Raw genomic sequence first — 23,207 nt, 5'->3', positions numbered from 1 at the left:
TTTAATTCTGCTTCCAAAAGAAGGGACATGAAGGTTAAAGACAGCAGCAAATTGCACAGACTTTATAAAATAGCTTGATGCAGACAGATAACTACACATGGCATCTTTTAGATGTTCTTAGAACACTGATATGAGCTGTACTTTTAGTATGTTAGGTGCATGAGTATATTTGTATGAATTGAAAGTAAATAAAATCTTTCATCTTACTTGCTGGTCTGAATTATCATTAACTGTCCCCTTGATTTTATTTTCCTTTACAGAGCAAACCTAAATGCATTGGGACATGGTAGTAAAATAACTAGAGTAACAATATCAGGTGTTTCAGCAGTACAACTGGATCACACCAAAACACTCAATAGGCACAGTGGGATTCTATCACTAAATTACAGACCTCACATCACATCCCTGAACTCACCAGAGCACAGCAGCAACTCAAATAAAGCACGGGGAACACACAGTGAAGGATGCCATGAAGGCCAAGGTAGGAGAAATGTTTAATCTGTTCCAAAAGATTATTAAAAGGAAACCCTCAAACCACTGGCAATATGTCAAAGCCAAATTCCTGGGACCAGCAGAAAGGATGGTACAGAACCATCCCACAAAGGACATCAGTAGAAACTCCATCACGAGGTCCCCAGATCCAAAGCTGGGAAAGGCCTCCCTGCTGCAGCACATCCATAGAGCTGAGTATATGGTGTCAGAGATGACAAGCCAGCATCCTCTGCACCAGCAGATCTGCTCTAGTAACTAAGTGAATTTCACCACAGTTCCTTAATTTTATCACTCACAGGAGATGTCATCAACACAGCACACCACATGTACTGCTAGCATTCAGCATTTTGCTTGCATGAAGAATCTGTGGAGACCTCAGTCCTTACAGAGGAGGTCTAGGGCTTCCTGTAAAACATGCAACCCTTGCCCAGCACTGAATGATTGTATGTCTGGTTTACAGTGATCACTACTAACAAAACCCTTCCCCCCAAAAAAAGCCAAACCACCACAACAGAGTGTGTAAATATCCATTAAAGAATAATTTAGCAAGCCTGAACCCAAGAAATGGCAAGAACACGACTATGGGTGACATCATGAGTTCTTTCTTTCAGAGGAGATAACACAGAAAGGTTATGTTGTCCCATTGGTCTAAAATGGAAGAAAACTCAGGACATGGAAAGATGTATGGAAAATTCAGTATGGGTCAGTACATGCACTGCTCTTGCCTCAGCCTTATTTTTTCTCAAGGGGAGAACAGGAAGGAAAATAAGCTTAGAGGCTTCAGAAGGTCTTTGGATAAGCTGAAACATTAAAAATATTTCAAGTTTTATTAGCAGCAGACAGATAGCATCTTTATAGGATCACCTGAGGTAACACAAAAAGACAGAAGTTTGCAGGCAATCTTTCCACGTGAAAGAGAAGCACCAGTCTTAAGCATGAAAACTGAGGTAAGTCTTCAGGCAACTCAGGACTTTGATGGAAAGTGTAATGCTACATCAGTGTAATGCTACAACAAGTCTACTCCCTGAAGGAAGCTTCTTTCTTTTCCATTACTGTTGATGACACCCCTTTATGAAAGTTTTACAGAAACCAGCATCTGTATGATCCAAATATGTGAGTTGCAGTCCAATAGGGTTGTCCACTTGTGTATTTTCACCACTTAAAAATAATTCTGCCTACTTTAAATGTATTTGCAATCAGAAACATTGACATTTTAGAAACAGGAGCACATGCAACATTTAAAATTCCATTTGAAACTAAAAAGTATTCAGGATCTGTAGGACAATTCTGGTCTAAGTCTGCTTTTCATTTTTGGAATTTCAAGAATCAACCAAATACAAGAACCCTGCTCAGAAAAATAATGTCAAAATAAAAGAGGTAATAATCCAATTAATATCTTTAGTAAAAGCATTATCATGCATTATAAAAACTGCAAGAGAGCTTTGCCTGTTCTTGTCTTTACAATATAACTACAAACTACTCAATTTGTTAAGGTAAAGTAATTAGAAAGACAAAGGAACTATCAGGGGGAAAAATACTGTCTACTGGTGCACTCTTTAAATTCTGAATATTTCTTAACATATTCCTATCACTAAGCAGTCCAGAGTGGTCTACGGTAAGATTACATGTGGTAAATTTAATAATAAAGGGAGAAACAGTGTTATAGGTGATAGAAGGTTTGGCATATTTTATTTATGCAAAAGTGGGAAACTCTGCTAGTCAACAAGCCTCAGCTTCTGCAGAATGTAATCATATATTTTAAAAACTAAACTTGCAAGGACAAGCAAGCAAAAACTTCTGTTGTGCTACCTGTCTTAAGCCTGCATTTAGGTACATACATGATCTTCACCCACAATTTTGTCTAGCCATTTTTTAGCCACAATTTTTAACTCTAGCCATTGGTCCCAGTTCCACTAGTTAAGCTAAAGTATGTTAAAGGAGCTCCACCAGGACTCTGCAGAAGCAGATCTTTTCTGTGTCACATACCTAACTGAGCTGGTTGCAACAGCGGAGAGCTATTTATCTAAGAGGAAAACTGAACACTAAGCCATATTAGGAAGAAAAAAAATAATTTAAAAAAAAGAGTGGAAAAGGGTGTTTAGCAAGATGGAGAGCTTATACCTACTAATGGTGAGTAATGGCTCACTATTAAGTGGAAGGGCTTATTATTCTGTAGGATCTGCCTTGAACAATTTCCTATACTATACTCAGTCATTTAGATGACAGAATGAAGTGTATGGTTATAACATTTGAATATGACAGGAAAATGATGGGTCTGTAAGCACATTTCATCACAGAGCTACAATTCACACTAATCTTGACAAATCAGTAAAATGACCTGAAGCAAGCTAGATGCAGATTACCAAGAAGTCTGGAGTGCTGCATTCCTCCAGCAATAAATAACTGCAAAAACACAGGATGGAGAAGTACTGGCATTGAAGAGAAGGATCTGGGGAGTCAATCACAACCTAGCCTGTTTTTTTAAAAATGTGCTTTTGTAAAAGGTAAATAGAATATTGGAATGTCTATGTAGAAAAAATGGTTTGTATCAATACCTTAAGTATTTCTTCCGAACTTCTCAGTGCTGGAAAGGCATTAGCTGCAATATTGTCCCCTTTTTCGTGCACAGAATTCAAGAAGAATATGGACCAGTTGGAGAAAGTGCATGAAAAAGCCATGAAAATAATAAAATTCTAGAAAGCTTCATCTATGCAAAATACAGAACCACTGGGCAAGTTTAATCATGAGAAGTTTGAAGAGAGAGTAATACTTAAGAAGTCACAACAGAGAATAAATCAGTCCTGTGTTCACTGGAGTTAGAGCTTAAGATCAATAGTCGTGAGCTGAAACAATAATGAGAAAGATTCAGATTAATTTTTAACTTTAGAAGCAGTGAAACACTTGAAGAGATTGGCTGGGTAAATGTGGAATGCTTTGTTGGAAATACTTGATCTTTAAGGTCCCTTCCAACTGAAACCATTTTATGATTCTATGATTCTTGGACATCATTAAGATGAGTCTGATAAAGGTGTCGAGAACAGCACGAGCATATTTGCTCCTGCCCAAAGTAGGGGAATGGACTAAAATGCTTTCCTAGATTCTCCCAGTTGTACTTTCTGTGATGCTCATGGAAAATTCTCAGCCTCATCAACATCTACACTGCAGCCTTGAAAAATGAGAATAAACAAGATTTTTTTCCCTTCTGGATTCTATAGCTGAAAAGCCCTACAAACTTAGGTATATGTTATACAGAGCCTACAAACCAAGGAACAACTCCCTTTTAGGAATCCAAGCACTTGGCATGCAACAGGTGGCTGTAGATTTTGTTTCTGTCAAGGTGTTCTTTCCTGTGATGACCCCTATTTCCCTCTCCTGCTTTCATACGACTCCCTAATGTACCTTAGAAAAAAGAAATATAATACTGGAAATTTGTCAGGGCTGTTGGAGAAAAAGAAAGTAGAAGGGTGAAGATAGAGAATAATAAAGAAACAAAGATAAAGAAATGTAACAGGATAGAGAGAAAGAAGATTCAAAGTCAATAGGCAGAAATAAAAAGCTAAATGTAAACCAAATTAAAATGGAAGTGGATGCAGTGATATGTTCTATGGGTATAGAGATTTCCTGAAATTTGTATTATGATCCTGGAGAAGAGATCCTGACACTTTCTTCCTGACATTTTCTTCCCAACTTTGCAACAATCTTTAAGTCACTTAAGACAGACACTTTAAAAATGCTTTTACTGTCCAAGATGTTTAGCATTTTATGACCCATGATTCCTCATATGGGACTAAAAGCCTTTCAACAACAATGGGAGCAGATTTTAGCCACAGCTAAGCACTTTTAAGTGTCCTCCTTCTGCATTCAAGGATAATAATAAAGCCTCCCATGTCACTTTCTAAGGGAATATTCTTAGGGAATATTTGAGGTGCTCAAACACTATACTAAAAAAACTCAAAAAGAAAAATAGCAGCAAGAAAGATTACTAATTTGATAAAACTCTAAATATCTTGTAGATAAAGAACTGTAAAATTAATCAAAATCAGATCCTACTTTGAACAGATGGAAAACAACAGGTAACAGTTACTAACATCTTCAGCATCCGTTCTCAGTCATCTAAAGGTAATTCTACATTTAAAAACCAAAGTTAGTTGTTTATCACAAAGCAGTTACCTACAACTGTAAATCTAGTTGCATGACAGTTATCCTTCCCTCCTTAAAGTCTTAGTCAACTATGAAATCTGACAGCCACTTACTGATGGAGAAAGAAGTTGCTCAGGGGCCTGTTAAGAATAGCAATGACTGTGAATAACCCCACAGATGCAATCTGAGAAAACATTTTCACATAGAGAAATTCTTAGCTTTCACCTCTGGGATGAAAAGTCACTGTCCCTACCTCTCACTAATAAGGTCAGTTTTGGGCACCACCAACGAAGCTGCCATTTCTGGTGGTTTAAGTGATGGGGACACCTGTCCCCCTGAGAGCTAAACTGAGAATACAACTCACCTCATAGACATTACCAAACAGCCTGTGTGTATTAGCAACCTTGTCACTTACTCACCTGGCCTGGGTTCAAAACATTGACCTAAAAGTGAAAGGTTCCCCTCAGACACATCCCCAAGCAATAAATTAAAAGTCCATCTTCAGTACAAGGTTATCTTTCATCATGAGCTGGGGTGTAGGAGCTGTTAGAATATTCCCCTCTGAAGGCTTTGCAACCCTGAAACTTTTCATTAATATTGTCACCACCTTGCTAAGAGGTGGCAAAGGTCAGGATTTTGCAAATCAGCTTTCTCTTGGGTATGAAGGACTATTTTGCAGTATAGTTTCTTCATTTGCATCATATGCATGATTCCTTGATAAAAGATGGTCACAAACAGCATTCAGGCAATACTCTTTAAGAACCCTTTGCCCAAATGGCAACATTCAGCTGGCTTATAGCAGCCGTGGATAATTCATTCTAGATAAGTGGAGGGATGGGGAGCAACCCCTTGCTCTTAGCAGTGATCTTACCTCTCATTTTCCCTTCTACTTCAAGAACAATATGTATGATGTCATTTACAATAACACACTATCTTTCTGATTACACTATTCTCTTTGTCTTCTATGTAAAAAAACAGGTATGTTAGTATCTTGTCATAATAGAATTAATACCTCTGAATTTTTTGGATTACATATAATTAATGCATTAAAATGCTCAAGGTACAAGATTAGCACTACAGAATGGTAAATAACTGGTATAATCTGTGAAGTAAACATAAAGTTCTCAAATTACTAACAAATTTCCAAGTTATAATAGCCCCCATATTAAATTGCATTCTCTAATGAGAGTGAAAAGACAGACAGTGAGTAAAGACTCAGCATTTAAGTCTTTCCTTTTCCACAGCTTTTTGTACAACGTCTTTCATGCAGTAAAACCTCTTTACATATCTGTCCAAAATCTTTATCCCAGAGTAGAGAAGAAATGTAAATATGCACCACGGATTGAAAATTACAAATGCATAATTAGTAGAACTCTGTTCATCTCTAAAATTGAGTGATTGTGAAGTATTTTACAGTCTTGTACAGCACATCCTGCAAATTTAAAATGCAGGAGCAAGTGAAAGAACTCATCTCACAAGCCTCACAAAATAAATATTCATTAAAAAAGTATCTGTGATTCACAAGCATTCAGAACAGTGTTCTGTAATGGGAGCAGAGATTTTAAAACAAAACAAAGGAGAGACTAATGGAAACATACAAATGAGAAGTTTTGGATAATTTATTTTAGATGAATGGCTTTTGATTTAATTAATTTTCAGATGTTGACTTTTTATTTCCATCAAAAGAAAAGTTTACGGACATGTTGATCTCTTTCAAGAGGTGATATTGTGTCTAGCATTTAATAATTTAAAAATTAAGAGATCGTGGCAGATTTGGGGTTTTTTTTAAATGCAACACTGCCAAATTTTGCCCTTCACAATGTCTCCTACTGAAATCTGCAGAAACAGAGAAGCAGCACCCACAAGGACCTGTGCCTTTTCCATAGACACAGTACTCCCACACAGCGTGACTGGGAGTGTGCAGCATCCAGACTCAACCTCTGAGGACTGCCAACTATTTGCATGGCACAACAGTATTTTCCTTTAATAGGGTAACCTAACTTTAGAGCACAGCAGCCAAAAAGTCTCTGTTCCAATGCACCATACTTTACAGAGCTTGAATTTACACTATTAAAACTGAGTAATTCTGACATTGCAACCTGAGGTAGTATGGCTGTGGAGCTAACAGCATACACAGCATTCCTGACCACTTTACACCACAAAACTTTGCAGTGGATAACTACAAATAAATCAGCTCACACTCAGTTGTCAGAGCATCAAAATACATCTGCCACTACACTGCACAAAGCTGGTGATGCAAAGTTGTGCACATTTTATAAATGCTTTAATGGAATATCACCTATGAAATAAAGACTGCATTTTTGCATTTATATAGAAATATAACTTCATATTTCAAAATATGCTGTCCAAAAGATACCTCTCCTCAGCCAGTCAGGGAGATGACTACTGAAAAAAACTAAGGAACACAAGGAAAGAAAAAGGTGTATGGCATGGGAGCAAAATACCCATTTAAAAGTTTAACTGTTAGAGTCAAATAATAAAAATAAAGAAATTCATTCATTTTGACATGGCTCAGAAGGAGTTAATTCTGAAGCACTAACTTCCATGCTCAGCATTTCTATTTCATGGATATCTACAAAACAAGAGACATCTTCAAAAAGCATTCACAGTAAAAATGCCAATGTCTTTGGAAAGGAGCTGTTTCAGCAATATAAGTTTTTACTTTGTTTTACAAAACAGCAGAAAACCAGCTGTTTTTCTGGTCTCTCTCTCTTTCTATTTTTTTTCCAAGTGGTCACTTCACTGGAATAAAAGCATTATCATTATATTGGCCTCTCCCTGGGGAGAGATAAACCCAAATTATAGGCAATATAAAAAGGGTCTCAAAAACTGTGGTGGACAAATCTGCAGGTGTGCTTCAAAGCCCTTTATGCAGCCTGGGGCTTTCTCTCAAGTATATAAAACAAAGAGGATGCATTACCACTACTCTATCAGTGCCAAAAAAACCCTTCTAATAAAGAGATAACATCTTCTATTCTCCTTTGCAGTCTCCAGTCCTTCCTCCAGCTGTGCCCTACAGTGTTCCTCCCAGTTTCACAAGAGCTCCTGAACTATCACAGAGAGTGCTGTCTAACATTTTTGTTTCAGTAGATATGAATCTAAATGACCAAATACTATTTAGGAGGAGATGAAAGAAACATTCACACATTACAGTATGGAAGGAACTAAAGGTATGCCCTCTGGAAATAGAAGGATTAATTAAAGTAGGCTAATCCAGGATTTAGTAGACTGGATTTCCAAATGTCTTTCTCTTGCTTTCTCTGTTGATTTTCTTCACCATGCTATCTTGATCCAGTAATTATATACTACATTGCCAGGTAAGGAAGTAAATCCATTATAAATTGGTCAATACACTCAATCAGAGTGGTATAAAAGCAGGTTCCTATCCAATTTATCAACATTCTTCAAAACATTTCCATCACCAAAAAAAGGTCTCCTGACTAATAAAGCTAAAACAGATTTTTAAAGTTTTTTCAGTTCCACACACAGCAACTCACACCTCTAAGTCCCTGACATCAATAAATGATGGGAAAAGTATGTCAGGGAAATTTAGAGAGTAAAATTCATCTTTGCACTCTGTTACGTATTACACTTGAAGATGACCAAATCTAGTTTCACTTGTAATTCAAACTAAGGTTCCAGTTGAGATTCTTAGAGAGAAAGGAAAACCTCATGCTTTAATTCCCAACTGTGCAACAAAAAGCTCTTCTGTGGCACATACGCCAGGTTATTCAGTGCAATATTTCTCAGTACACAAAGCATCTGTCCAGGGTAATTTCTTTACTATTGTAACTGATGATTTAAAAATAGATTTTTGAGTTCATGATTTTTTTAAGAATCTGTTTTTTAAAGAACCTGGTAACCTCTGCTGTTCAAGATATTTCTTAAACATATTGGATTCATTTTATAAGCTCCGGGTTTTTTTATGAAGCATCAGCCATAAAGTAACATTTAAAAAATATTTAAAAGCCACCAGACTTTCAGAAAAATTCCAAGGTTTCTACATAATTTTTAGTGAGGCTCAGGTTCCTAAATTACAGAGGTATTCTTAAAAACAGAATACAAAGCCATCTTTGGATGGCTTAATCAGATGTATATGAAATTTAACAAAGTAACATGTTCTCAAGCACTTAGCTAAGAATAGATGGGTAAATAACAAACAGCCATGGTTGTAACTGCTGAAAGCATAAACAACTCTGTTTTAGACAGTACAGTGTTTGTGATAGCAAACTGTGTTGTCAATTAAACTCACAGTTATTTGTTTATAGCATATCTATTATTAAGAGGAGCCATGCTGGGACCTGTGCTCAATAATGGAAATGAAGGCTACAGACAAAAGGAAAGCAAATAAACTGCAGCCTCGGGTATTGCATTTTATTTGTCAATGCTAGATGGATGATACGTACATTGTGTATAATAAGTACGTGTACAGACAGAGCTTCTTGTGCTGCAAACTACGTTACTGAAATTATTGGGGATTAAGAAGTGGTAAGAACAGGGAGGGTTGTTTCAAATTTCTTCAGTGATCTGGTTTATAGCAGATCATTGCACCAGCAAATGAAGGGGACTGGAAGTCTACAGATAGGAGTAGGGTCAAAGCTGTTCAGCTGCTCTGACAAAGAAAACACATGGTGATACAGCTGAAGATAAACTTGGACTACAGAGGTTTTCCACAGCCTAAAGAAATTCATTTAGGTGAAATAATCCCCCAGAGCTACACAATAATTCCTGAATCTTTTTTAATTAGTATTTAGAGTAGCTGGGTACCAGTTTTATTCAAATGAAGAAGTGCAAACTCTGAAGTCTTGCAGCAGTGAAACACTACACTGGTGCCAAGATGAAACATAAAACGGAGCTAAAAAATACCACTTCATGCAAGATGTTTAAGCCTTTCTGTGAGTTCCAAAATAGCAGCCTGATTTTCAGAAGTGCAAAATAGACAGAAGTTCCTCCTGACGTCAATGGAAATGCCTGGGTGTTCAACACCTATTAAAAATATGAGTGTTTCCTTAGATGCTTAAGAAATAATCACAGGGGCTAATTTTAGACGAGGGTAGCCACTTTCTGCAGACTCCTGCTATGGTAGTGAGGGTGAGCGAGGCTTGTCTAGGGGGCAGTTCAGAGTAGAAGCCATCTGCTCTAAATTAGGTTTTGCTTGCTATCAAAGGAATGGATGGGCAGACTGATTTTTTTTTTACAGGTTTTTCAAGAGAAATAAGAACAAGTATCAGATTTCAAGTTGAAGGGATTCTAACAGTTAAGAGCAGTAGGGAGGAAGAATTAGAAGTAACTAGAAAAGTCTTAATCGTTATCAGGTACAGTAAACACAGAACTTTCATTTGTAAAGCCATTACATAAGTATTACAACCACTTTTGGACAAAGTGATACAGCACTCTAACTGAAAAGCAGGGAAAACAGGGACCAGACATAGGAGCAGCAGTGCCCATTCATGCACTTAGGATATAAATTCAGGAGTAATTCTCTCACTTGTGTGAACCCATGGAAATTTGAGGTCCAAAAATAGAAACTAACTAAACATTAGCCAGACAACTGTCAGCTTCTATTTCCCTCTGGAGAGGCCTTCTGAAGAATGAAGTGCATTTCTACAATTGAACATTTCAAGTGGTACACTTTCCTAAAAGGAGAAGATTGCATTTCAGAGTCTTCTACCTCTATTTCTGCAAATGCTCTGTTTCTGCAGGGCAGTAACATCTGCCCAGTAATCCCCTCATAACAGTAGTTTTAGGATTACTAGGACCATGCTATCTCAACCAGTATTAAAGAGTTACTTGTAGAACTAGCAGGAAGAGCTACTATAGCATTTGTACAGATACCAGTCATAGGGGGTGATCGTAACATTGTGTTTGCTGGTTAAGTGCTGTGGAAAGGGGCATCTTACCTAATTTTGTCAGGTAGAGAAAGAGCACTGTATAGTACCTGTAAAGTTATGACCAGCTTTATGCACCAAGTCTCTCTACATGAGGCATATTTAAAGACAAAAAAATTCAGTGGTAAGAACAAAAGTCACACACCACACACCCCTATCTCAGCATTTAATGACATGCTGCTCTTCCAGCATTAAAGAGTTGAATATCACCCCAAACTACTAAAAATGAAATGTAGTTTAGGAGGAAAGGGATTTCCTGATGAGAATGCATTCTTGGTTTTGTATCAGCAGAGAGTAAAGAAGACATACCCATAGAAGACATTCACTCAGACTCAGCAACTTTTCACTACTCACAGTGGGGAAATTCCAAATCAGTTACACGTTGTTTATCCCAATAAATTAGGGCTCAGAAGAAATTATGTTTGGCAGTAAAGCCATCCAACACAACTCAGCTTTCCCAACTGTGTAAGCACTTTTATATTTGTTTGCTTGCAAGGATATAAAGTAACACGCAGGAGGGACATCTTCTGACTTGGAACAAAGCTAAGCAGCACACATTCCCATCTAATTCTGCTTCACTGACATGCTTCCTCCTGCATCATGTCCACTTCCATTCCAGATACAAACATAATGCTTTCTTCTGTACAACTGCTAAAACACTACCAATATCTATATAGTATTCTTTGTTCACAATTAAAGAGAAACATAATTCTCAGCCTCATTACATAAATTCAATAGAACCATACAGTGCAATACAGAAACAGACCAGAATTTATGCAACAGCTATGAAATTCATGTTAGGTATTTGGTATCCCCTTTTTACATCATAATGATGGAACCCCTTTTGTCCCACTTGTAAAAAGATGAAAGGGCTTTGATGGAAGATTTTGAATTCTGCTTAAAACCCACACTGGTTAAAAACAGACAAAATTCAGCTTGTGGAGCTGTCTTACTTTGATTTTTAAATCGGTGATATACATAATCATGATATTTTCTTACTGGGATTCATTAGGTTACAGAATATAACTAAGCCCTGCTTTCTCTTAGACAGGAAAATAAATTTACAAGTGTGGATTCCCTATTCACTGCAGTCTCAGAGCTGAAGACCCCCAGTACTCTACCAAGCAACCTCTCATGCTTCTCTCTTCATCTCTCCACAGACCTATGGCAGGATGCAGACCTCCCACCCCCAAGAGATTATAGCAAAGATACTTAACATACAGCTTTCCTCTAGCTCTTAAGAGCCTTGATTGCAGCTTATGGATACCCACTTAGATCCATACTTTCTTCCAATCCTTTGTCTCACTAATCAGGTGAGTGTATCAGCAAACACTTTACTATACAGATTTCAGGGGAAGTCTGTGAGAGCAGGTAGCCTTTGCTTCCCATTATAAAATGGTTCTGTTTAATTTATTTTCATAACCACAGATATTTGGGGGTCAATGACAATCAACAACTGAATTGGGACTGTAGGAATTACCCATTTGGTAACGCTAACAAAATAATGAAGAGCCTGGAAAGGGCTTGGAAATGGAAACAGAAACATTGAGAGGGCTGTTTGAGTTTAAATAGAAAACATAATACATTGGTTTCTTGCACTTAATATTGATAAAGAAAACCCTCCCATTCAAAAATAACTACTGCCATAAACATTTCTAGTTAAGGGAATTTTCCTGACAGCTTTCTTTGAATTTTCTTTCATACACCAGCACCACAGTAGTCAAGGCCCTCTTTAGCCACACACCTTATTAACAACTTCCAAGAGAGAATATGAAGCAAAATATGACAAAATATGACTGTTCCACTATCCTTTCAGCATGATTGTCTCAACCAGCATTCCATGGAAGTAACATCAGCAAGAGGAATTTAACATGTTACTATTTTAACAAGCACTAACCTCCAAGAGACCAATCATACAGAACAAGCCATAAACACATCCCATATTTCTATGGAGTCCCTCCACCATACTCTCATGGCAGCTTTTCATTGGATTGGACCAACTGCAACTCCATGTCCTTCTGTTGCATCAGAGTTTAATATTTAGGACAGTTATAGCATTTGCTGAAAAATCAAGACATGCTAAGGCAGAAAAAAATTAAGAATGTCCATTGATTACCACATTCTGCATCAGACCTTATATGGGGCCATTGACCACTGAGAAAGTCACTTAAAGATCACCCAGGATTTAAAAGGAAAGAAGATACAGTTTAAATATGTGTTTTTAATACTAGGGATTTTGGTATCCACTGTTTGAAAATTCTCAATGCACCTGGAAAAGAAGCATTTGGCCTTGGAGTGCTGAAACTCTGCATCTACAGCAGTGTGTATTACTTGGCAAGACATTTTTCTTCTACAGAAGACATCACAGTACTGGCTGAATACCAGAAAAAAAATAGGTCTAAAAGAATGAATTTTTTTGCTTTTCTAACTATTAGTAGTAATAGAAAATCCTGAATTTCAACTTAGAGAATTCCCAAGAGACATACATCATCCTGTGTATAAACAGAAAGGGAGACAGCAAATTGCAGTGAAGAACTCAGCTATAGCACATGCTGTTTCCACTGACTATCATTCTGCTTTCAGCTCTGGAAGACTTTCCTCCTAAAAAATGTAATCCCCTCCTGAAATGGACCCCCATTTATATAAGAAATATCCAACTATTAACAAGAAAGCACTAGGAATAAGTAATGAGAAGGCTGCTATTATCCCAGAAAGGAGCACACCTTTTGCCTCCCTCACATCTCCTCCATTCGCTGCTGGTTCTCATCCTGACCCTGTTCCTGTTGCTGACTTGCAGAGAAGAGGGTTCCTCTCTCTGCTGTTGGAGCTTCACCCCAATTTTTCACAGTCTTAAAAAAAAACAATTATAAAAAGAAAACAAAACAAAAAACCCTATCCAATCCCCCACTCCTCCAAACCCATAATCAAACCCCATACTTTTATTATTTATGGATAATGTCAGAAAAATAGCAAGACCTAGGCTGAAATGCCAGACTGCAGGTACTGCTATTTTCTCCATAACAATTATTTAGCCTGTAAATGGATAAGGATGGTTCTACAGTACTGAATTTTGCTGCTGCCATCCAGCCTCCCCAGCCAATGTTTTTCTGCTTCACATTTCCTTTTCACTCATTCAGGCTTGGTTATTTCTCTCCTCTTCCTGGTTGAAGAATGAAGCCGTTTCTTTCCACTAGTTCATACATCTTCTCACTTATCAGTAGATCTGATAGACTCTGATAGACTCTTCCTGGAAGAGGCTGTGGATCTGAAATCAATTTAGAATTCATCCACAGAAGACCACACAAACTTCAGCACGACCCAGGACACTGACTGTAACTCTATTTATAGGCAATGAAGCCAGGCTGTACACAAGGTCAATTATTCTTTCAGGCTGCAATGAACCTCTCAAATCTGTTGAACTTAAAACCAGAAGTTGAAGCAAAACCAGAAAAAGAAGGATGTCCTAATTCATAGTCCTGGTAGTTTCTTCCAAATAATTTGTCACCCATACAGCTTTCAAATGCATTTTTTATTTGCAAGGACAACAGGAGCTGTATTACCAGCCAAAGGAGGTAACGCACATAAATCCTTACAGGTCACAGTGAAGATGTCATCTAATATGTACTGCTGAAGACTGGAAAGACACAGCTTTTTTTCCTAAAGAATCTTTTCCAAAGTTCTCACCCATGCACAGCATTCAATGTCATTAAGATTTTTTTCATTCTACACCAGTGTGAAAAATCAGCAAAATGGTTAGAAATGAAAAATGAGCAAAATGGTTAGTAATTGCATTGGCACCTGAATCAAAACCCTTCTGCATTAACCAAGTGGTGGTATCAGGCCATAGACCAAGCTAGAATTAGATCATTCATCTATAATAATAATAATAGTAAGGCAAGGAGCATGTGCAACAGTGTCAGAGATGTGTGAATGACTGAGGAAGGCACATGAAATCCATGAAGCCAGCTTAGTGATTTAGGACAACAATCCTGAAGAAAGGTTTTTTCACAATGTTTGGATCTTTATCCTGAAAGCTTAGGTCTTTGAAAAACTAACAAACCACATTAAGTCAAAGTTTTAAAAAGCAAACCCCTACAATAAAGTATTTATAGCAAAAGTTGCAAAGAAGAAAGAGCACTATTTAACACAGAGCTCACTAAGCAGTGTTGGTGGTCCAAACACATTGCAAACAATACAGTATTTTGAATAACATTGTTGGACTTGGTTTCCTAAGATAAGGGACACTGCATTTTCCTATGTTATTTATAGTTATACTGGGATACAGGCTATGGAAAACTAAAAGGTTCATGAAGTTTGTTGATTATTTTAAAATCTTTAGAAACAAATTTAACATGGAGAGAGAAATATCAGATTTTAATACTGCCACTACCAGATAGTATGGTTTTTACTTCCACTCCAGCCCAGCAGGGTAGGGACTGAAAGACAGCTTAATCACTAGTCTGACATACCACAGAACCAACCACTTCTATCAGATGTTACAAATATCACTGCTGTCTTCTTTCTACCAGTGCAAAAACAGAGGTCTCAGGTGAGGTGACCTTCCCTAAGGTTACAGAGCAGAGTGAAGAAAAGAATCCCACCCCCTCTGGCCAGACTTTTTGATTTCTAACACTTTTTCATACCTATGTAGTACTGAAGAAACAAAGGGCCACATTCATAGGTCTTTCAACTGCTGTTTAAGCACACGTGGCCAGCAGAAGGGTACTGGGAAGCCTCGTGATTGCCATCTACATGTTCAGAAGACAGCAAGGCTGTAGATATCTAATTAGTTCCTTCTGAAGCCATGTTCATCCAAAATAAAAACATTTTTTGCTATTTCATCTTTCTTTTAAGTTTCTGCCTGAAATTACCAATTTCAGGATCCTGTTCAGGTTTTTACCACTAGTGTCTAATGTATCAAATTATCAAATTGTGTTTTCTTGATTTGATACAGGCTAAATGTTACCCCAACTAAAGCACTTAAATTCTTCACACTGAGTCAGAGCTAAGCTACAACTCAGCTTCCTTTCCTATAGTGTACTTCATATTTATTCTGACATCTGCAACCACCAAGGAGCCTGGATTACAGCAGACTGTAATACTCTATGAACCATGGTTATAATTAGGTGTCACATCCATTGTAATCCTATGGACGTCATCATGTGTTACCAGCATCTGTTGACAGATCTCATACCAGGCATATCACTGAAATGGCAAGTCTGGAGAGGGCAGCCCACAATAGAAACAATGGCATTTATTTTTGGTTTGTTCCAAGATTGTCAAATAGAAAATATATGCTGCCAACTGCCAGGACTCCACTGAGATCACTTTTCAATATTATATTACCAGTTAAAACAAAGATCTGGGTCCATGAATCTGTAATCTTCTCCTAATAAATAAGGAACTGAAGAAGCACTTTGTGCAGCTGTCTTAGCACCAACTAGAAAAACACAAATTTGAAATTTTGTAACATTTATCAGACTCTTTATCATGAAAGCAGTTGTTTTACATTGACTAATAAAGCCAGATTCCTTTCCAAGACAAGGAATGGATTTCCTCTCCTGAATTTTATTTAAATATGGCATCACTTTAATATTAAAACAAAGCCCAAGGACCTGGCACATAAAGTAGCAAAGGCACAGATTCTCTATGGTAGTAAAGCAAAGTCTGTTTGAATTTACCAGTGTGGAAACTGAATTTCTGCTGAAGCACTGTCCCTTTGGATGAATGGAAAAAAAAAATTGCTATGGGGTCTTGTACTAACTGCTCCCTGCTCTTCTGTAAACATAAGAAAGTCTATAGAACCCAAACTCTATTTTTTTTATCATTTATCTGCATTGCAGAAAAATTGCACTAGACTATCCAGTAATCTGCCTGTTATTTCTTTGTCTTGAGAACAGCATTCTCTGAAATCTTAATCAGATGTAACCATGATCTATAAGGGCTGTGTAGTTTCAAATCACTGAAGCACTTAAGCATTAAGATAGTTTTAATTCTCATTATAAAACATTAAAAAACAGTTCACCATTTAATAGATCACCATGTGTCAATTTAAAACAAATGTCAGTGTTGATGATATTAATAATTGGTTAGGGGTTTCAGCAGTTGGTAGATAAAGAAAAGTGAACTTCAACCTAGCCCAAAACTTCTCCCACTGTACCTGTACAGCAGGATCTGAACAGGTGTGAATGTAGGAAAATGAATAAAACCAGATAAAACTCACAGGAGGAGGAAGGCTACAGGTAAAAACCGAGAGGAAAATATTGGCTCTACTGATTCTAATGGAAAGCAAACCCACCAGTCCAAACAACTCTACAAGCTTACTTTTACAGCTATGTTTTTATAGTCCAGCTTTTATATAGCTGTGACTGTAAGAGTGGGTCGGACACTGTCATCAGATATAAATGCATAACTTCTACATAAGTTTTTGAAGTGAGTTGCTAAACTATCACAAAATGTAGTCAACCTCATTGTTCTCTTTTTTTTTAATTCTTGTAACCAGCGGATAACCTTTTAATCCCAGATCTGTCAGCTGTGACTTCAACATCACCTTTCACATTAGGTAGTAACAAATCCTTTATGGTATTTCGTACAGTATTTATGCTCCTTAACACTCAGTGTTCTGAAATAAGACATTGCATTGATATTGCAACTATTACTAATGTACCAAATCACTCAAAACTGCTACTGGCATTATAATCTGTGTTCAGAAGTGCAATACTTGCTGGAATAACTATTTTCTTACATCTAGAATGCAGGAAGCATTTCCTCTACAATGGTATATTCCAAGGAGTTTTTACGCCCCTTTTTTCACAGACAGTGAACTTGTGTGGGGGAATCTATTAATGAAATACAGTTTTCCAAGTAGAGCCTGGATATAATTCTAGCCAATATTTTCCTCATCAGATCATTCAGCTAGAATTAAGAGTAAATTCTAGTACAAGCTTACTCACAGGATCACAATTTCAAAAGTGATTTTTCTGCTCTCAGAAATACTGCAAACTTTTTTTACACACCAATTTTGAACCATCTCATTTATGTCCCTGTTTATAATTGCAGTTTACTGGTTTTGAAAAGCTATCAGATACACACATCAAGCCAGAGTCTGCTTTCCAAAAGACCCAGGATGTGACATTAAAAATTACTGAAATACTAATATATAAATCTAGAGGTACTGACAGAGTATTTCCAGTGCAACATAGAAAAAAAGTGCTGATTGTCTTAAATTGTTTTCATCTTATATGTTTCATTTAAGAATTCAAAAAGTGAATGTTTGATAGTTAAAATATAGCATAGCTCACATATATTCTATACATTCTCTATACGATGTAAAATATACTCTCATACAAAACCAGAACCCATTACTGCACAGCCCTGGGAATTCCATATGCAGTATAGCAATAAAAGAGGACATAATTCCACATAAAGGCACATACACAGACACACATTACTTTATTTCCAGACCTTCCTTTGCTGTTTCTCCCATGCTGGATCCAGGAGCAGGTCCCTGTCCCATTCTTCTTCTTGGGTCATGTACTCATCTTCTTCATAGTTGTAGGTGTACTGCATGTTTGTTTCTATCTGGTTCATGCTACTCATTTTAGCAGGGGATCAGCTTCAGCTGCTGTAGCTTCTACTACGTTTAAATATAGAGAGATGTATTTAATGCTTAGTGTTCTTGCTGATGGGCTACAGTGTCTTTTTTTGTTTGGTTGGTTTTTTGTCTTTTTTAATTTTGGTCTTTTTTCCAAAGTGACAGGAAGTGAATATTGATGAGTCTTGCTGAGAGCAGAGGCTGCAGCTGTCAGGTATGTGCTGACCTTGGTGACCTTCCCTCCCTCTCTCTCTCTCTGCTGCTGCTGCTGCTGTCGGTCCCTGCGGCTGACCCTCCGGAGAAGCCCAGCGCTGCTCCCGGCAGCGGCTTATTATCCCCGCCGGGATGTCACGTGGCGCGGCGGCGGCTCCAGCCCCGTTACGAGTGGTGAGATATCCCCGCCGAGCAGGGACGGGACCGGGACAGGGGCCAGGACAGCGGCCGGGACAGGGGCCGCCCCCGCGGGCGGGGCAGTAGCGGGAAGGAGCACCGCGCCCAGCGCTGTGGTGTTCCCGTACAGTGCAGCGGGACTGCCTGCAAGGGGGCAAGGCTGACAGGGGAACTCGCCTCCCATAAGCCATGGAGTCCACCCGTCTGCCTGTCTATCCTTCCAATTGGGTAAAATAACGGCTATACATACATTTATATACACAAATATATATACTTTTTTTTTTTTTATCTGCTGTCTTACATATCTGCTTTTCACGAGCCATCTATGACTTGCTAAAGTAGTTTGACATTGTTTATCATTAGTCTGAAAGAACACTCGAGTCACACACTTCACACTTTCCTATTCAGATTAAGGACCATGAGAGTCAGCACAGAAAAGGACACTTAAGAGATGAAAGAATTTTCAGTGAACATGAGGTCTGGAGTTAAACTGGAAAGTATGGAAGCACAACTTAGAGCAGCAACATGTAGGAAACATGCTCCTCAGGCACCAAGAACCACATACGAAATGGAACTAATGACGTTATAAATGTGTGACAGGAACCATTCCCCCATGCTTTCCACAGGGTAAAATCTAAACAGATAGCACTGAGATCAAGCAGCCTTGCAAGCATGTCCTCTATGTCTCATGTCATATCATTTGAGCTGCCCTGCCAGCAATCTTTCCTCTGGGAATTGGCAAGTTTACTATGTTCTTCATCAGCCAAGGTCATCCTCTCTAGCAGTATCCACAGTGGATACAATTCAAACCTTTTTTATAAAAAGATAATGCTCACCAAAGCTGAGCTTTTGGAAACCAAAAAGACAATCAGATAGATAGGGGAACTGTTCAGTAAAAGCAACTATAGGTCTCTGATCTAATGTGAATGAATAACTTGCATCATTTATGTCTTCCACTTCATACTGCTAACTACAGATATATTTTTTGCCAAGTCACCTTCTATCCCATAAAATCTTTGTGATTTAGAAGAACATGTATCCATGCACAGCTAATACCTACCCATCAATCAGTTCAAACTTCATAAATGCAGCTCTAGGACTGCAAGCTGGAATTCAGAAGAGGATTGCAACATTTCATGCAGTTAAAACAAACTGAACTTCCAAAGACTGATTGATGTACATAGATACTGTAAGATAAACAGTCAAAGATTCAAATTCTAAATCTAAGCAGCAAAGTCAGGACCACATGCTGTTCAAGTGCAGCTCAGCACTCTCTTACGATGCTCTTAGACAGTATCAAATAGCAATTACAAAAAAAAATTTAACGTGTACACATGATGTGTATGCTGGTGTAATTTGTATGGTTTCATTTCATGGCTGTGTAGTCAATATGGTTTGTGATACATGTCCAATTTCAATCACCTAAATGACCATTTAAGCCTTTGAAATAATTAAAAATATTTCTTCTTCACTATAGAGAGCACAAGAGAAATTTCTAAAGTAAAAACAGGAAGAAGCCAGGGAAGTCCCAGGAGTATATATATAAAGCTGTAATGCTTGGATCCAGAGCTGCCTTCTGCACTTGCAAAAACCTTTGACCTTTTATTCCCTACCTCATCAGAGACATTGAAACCAGCTTCAGGCCTGTCCTCAGCATTGCCTGTCTGGAGATCTGCTGGGATGAAGTCAGATGATACCCCAACCACTCACCACTGCGCAGTTCAGATGAGCTTTACAGGCACTAAGGACTTCATCCAGGGAGGTGCTAGTTCATGGCCACATTTTATTTTTTGGCCCTCATCCTGTAACAGAGGCCAGAGTGTGTGTGTCATGAAATAAAAACAGGTATTATGAAGTCAAAGAGTGGCCGATCACACTGTGGATTAGGAGCCAGAACCATGCCTAGTTTTCTGGAATTCAAAGGGAAATCTACCTGTATATTCTGAAATAAGGCTATTAAGCTTTTTTACAAAATAAATGGATTTGTTTGAAACTGCCACAAAGGCACTGTTCATTTTTTTCATGTATACTTGGTACACAGGTGAACTTGGTATTTTCATAACAAAAGAAATAAACCAAAAAATTCAAGTTAATTCTAAGTAGGAATAAACCCGCATTTTCCTGTAAGGAGAACGTATTTGAAAGTCCAGTTTGGGTAGGCTATGTTAGTTTATTCTGGATGAAATATTTCAGAATGAAAAAATGTGTCTGAAAGTCATACATCTGGAAGTCTAAAAGTGTCAGAATAGTGGGCTTCAACTTCGAGAGTTGGACTTCTTACCTAAGAAACATGAAGCTAAATGTAACATCCCCATTTTAAAAAACCTACCTATCCTGATGGTATCTGACCTGTTTTAGGCTCCCTAAATAACAGCTTACTGCCCCTTAATCAGACAGCATGAGTAGGCAGTGGAGATATTTATAGCTGGAGCTTTAGGAGGAGTATCTGGTATTTTGTTCACTACTTTAATTTAATTTTGTAAATGAACTATGCAGATGGTAATGAGAATCATATGAATGGGGGTCCATAGTAGAAACAGAGCCAAACTGGACCTCTGATGCCAAACTTGAAGCTGAAAGGGAGGTGCCTCTCTCAGCTCACCTGGAGAAAAGGAAAGCTGTGCTCAGCAGAGTGGTATAAACAAAGCAGTGTACTTCAATCAGCTTATTTCCACATCAGGGGTAGGTTAGGACTATACCCACTGGCAGAGTTGAACAGCTGAAACCTTTGTGTGCCTAAGGAGGAAGAAAATGAAATCAAAACAGAAATAAACAAGTTCAACAGGAAAGAAAGGACAGGAAAGGACATAAGTCCCAAGTAGAGAAAGAGGAAGAAACAAAGAGAACCATATAGATATGGAAATTTAAGTTGATCTGGCAAGACTGTTGAGAGTAAGCAGGTATACTTGAGGTAGAAATGACAGATATCTTACAATGTGGTAAGACAAAAACAATACTCACAATTGTCAAATAGATCAGAAGAAACCAAGTGGCCCAGAAAGATCAGAAATGGAGATGGCAGAGGTGAATTGTTAACTATTTTTATCTGTTAATTTGGCCAAAGGTGCTGTAATTCACGCTAAGAAAAATGCTTCTAAGGACCTACCCAGGAACATGCCTTAACCCCAGGAGAACACTGTAGCAACAGAGTATCATTCATTTCTCATGCAAGAGAAGCAACAAGGTCAGAACTTTCCTAAAAGGAACAGGTCTGTGGCTGAACTCAGTGTTTTCTAAGTTCATCAGACTTTCAATCCCTTCAACTTACTGCTTACTTTTCCCTCTCAAAAAAACCTTCGAATGAGAAGAAAAACAACTTTTAAATAAAACTTTAAAAATGCTAAACATTGCAACAAGGTTTCCCCAAAACATTATTCTTTTTGAAATTCATGAGATTTACAATAAGAATTTCCAGATTTCTCTACTTAATCACCTGTGAAACAATCAACTGATGTGAAAATGACCACCATTAGTTTTCAGCTGTAACACTTCTGTGTGGGAACACAACAAAAACTCCATGTGAACGTGTGCCAAAATTGTCTTAGAGAGGACACAGGAAGATAAAAAATCTAATGAGAACTCAATAATCTGCTGAGTCTTTCAGCATTCATCTTTCCCTAGGCAAAGGCTGTTTCTTTGTGAAAAAGAACAGTAGGATGGGTTATCCTGAAAGAAGCCAATGAAAGATAAAAGAAAATAAACTCAAAGTGATTATTCTCTTGTGTAAACTGCTAGCAGAATATTAAGAGAGGGGTCAAAAGCCCTTTTCAAAGTATGTCAAACTGTCACTTAAAAGGTACTTTTCCTAGTAGCAAATATCCACTACTTTAAAGGTTAACCACCAAAAAGCGGAACAATTAAAAAACATTGATAATTTAGGTCGGTCAAAAATGTTGGACTCTGTTAAAATTAAGCATGTTTCCCACACAATGCTAAGCAGAAAGGTGGGGAGTGTTACAAAACGTATTTATTTTTCACTAGCACTTGGAAGAAATAACCCTTTTCTCCCCCAATACACAAAAACAACCCATCTTTATCAAGCTAAGAAGCACACTATTTCATAAACTCAGGAAAAAACCCAAGGCATTAAATTCAATATGTAAAGATAATACTAATAATGTTAAACTCGCTTCATGTTTCTGAAATGAACACAGAGACTGAAGGCAGAAAGACACCAAGAGAAGAGAAGCACACATCTGAGAAGTAAAATTCTGCTTTTGCCTGAGCTAAGGAAAAGCATTGTCAGCACTGACCACACTAGCCCTCCCACATCTGAGACGAAGGGGTACAAACTTTGACTCTGAAAAATCCCCAAGCTACTTGTGGAGGGTGATATTCACTATACAGAAGCTAAGTATACATTTTTTTCATTTTTAAAATTTTTTTTTAAGTATACAATTTCAAATTACATTTTTGGAAATAAAAATGGAGAAAGAGATGAAAAAATGTGTTGCTGGCTTCACAGTAGTAACTGACATTGTCAGAAGATCCCAAAGTGTTTCATCAGCTATATATAGAAGCAACTTACTCTGTCCCTGAAATTCAGCCATGGACGAAGTGTAACAAGAAACATTTATAGGACAAACACTACCAAAGCATAGCTTGGGCTTCAGGAGTACGGAGAAAATGCTGACAGCACTGAGATCACTGGCTTTTGCCAGCCCTTTGTGCAGAAGGAAAAT

At 37.8% G+C, this 23,207-nt stretch overlaps 1 protein-coding gene across 1 annotated transcript in view; it reads right to left on the bottom strand.

Moving 5' to 3' along the window:
* The window catches only part of ACTN2 (actinin alpha 2), a 67,402-nt gene extending 49,116 nt beyond the window's left edge, over nt 1-18,286 (bottom strand). Inside the window, exon 1 of the mRNA XM_071739053.1 lies at nt 18,006-18,286. Within this exon, the coding sequence (XP_071595154.1) occupies nt 18,006-18,140 (135 nt within the window). The 5' untranslated portion in view covers nt 18,141-18,286. The remainder of the gene's footprint in view (nt 1-18,005) is intronic.
* Between the last annotated feature and the right edge of the window lie 4,921 nt (nt 18,287-23,207).

Source organism: Heliangelus exortis, chromosome 3 (genome assembly GCF_036169615.1).
Source record: "Heliangelus exortis chromosome 3, bHelExo1.hap1, whole genome shotgun sequence".
Lineage (NCBI taxonomy): Eukaryota > Metazoa > Chordata > Aves > Apodiformes > Trochilidae > Heliangelus > Heliangelus exortis.
The sequence above is the reverse complement of the archived record's forward strand: the minus strand, read 5'-3'. Positions and strand labels throughout refer to the sequence as shown.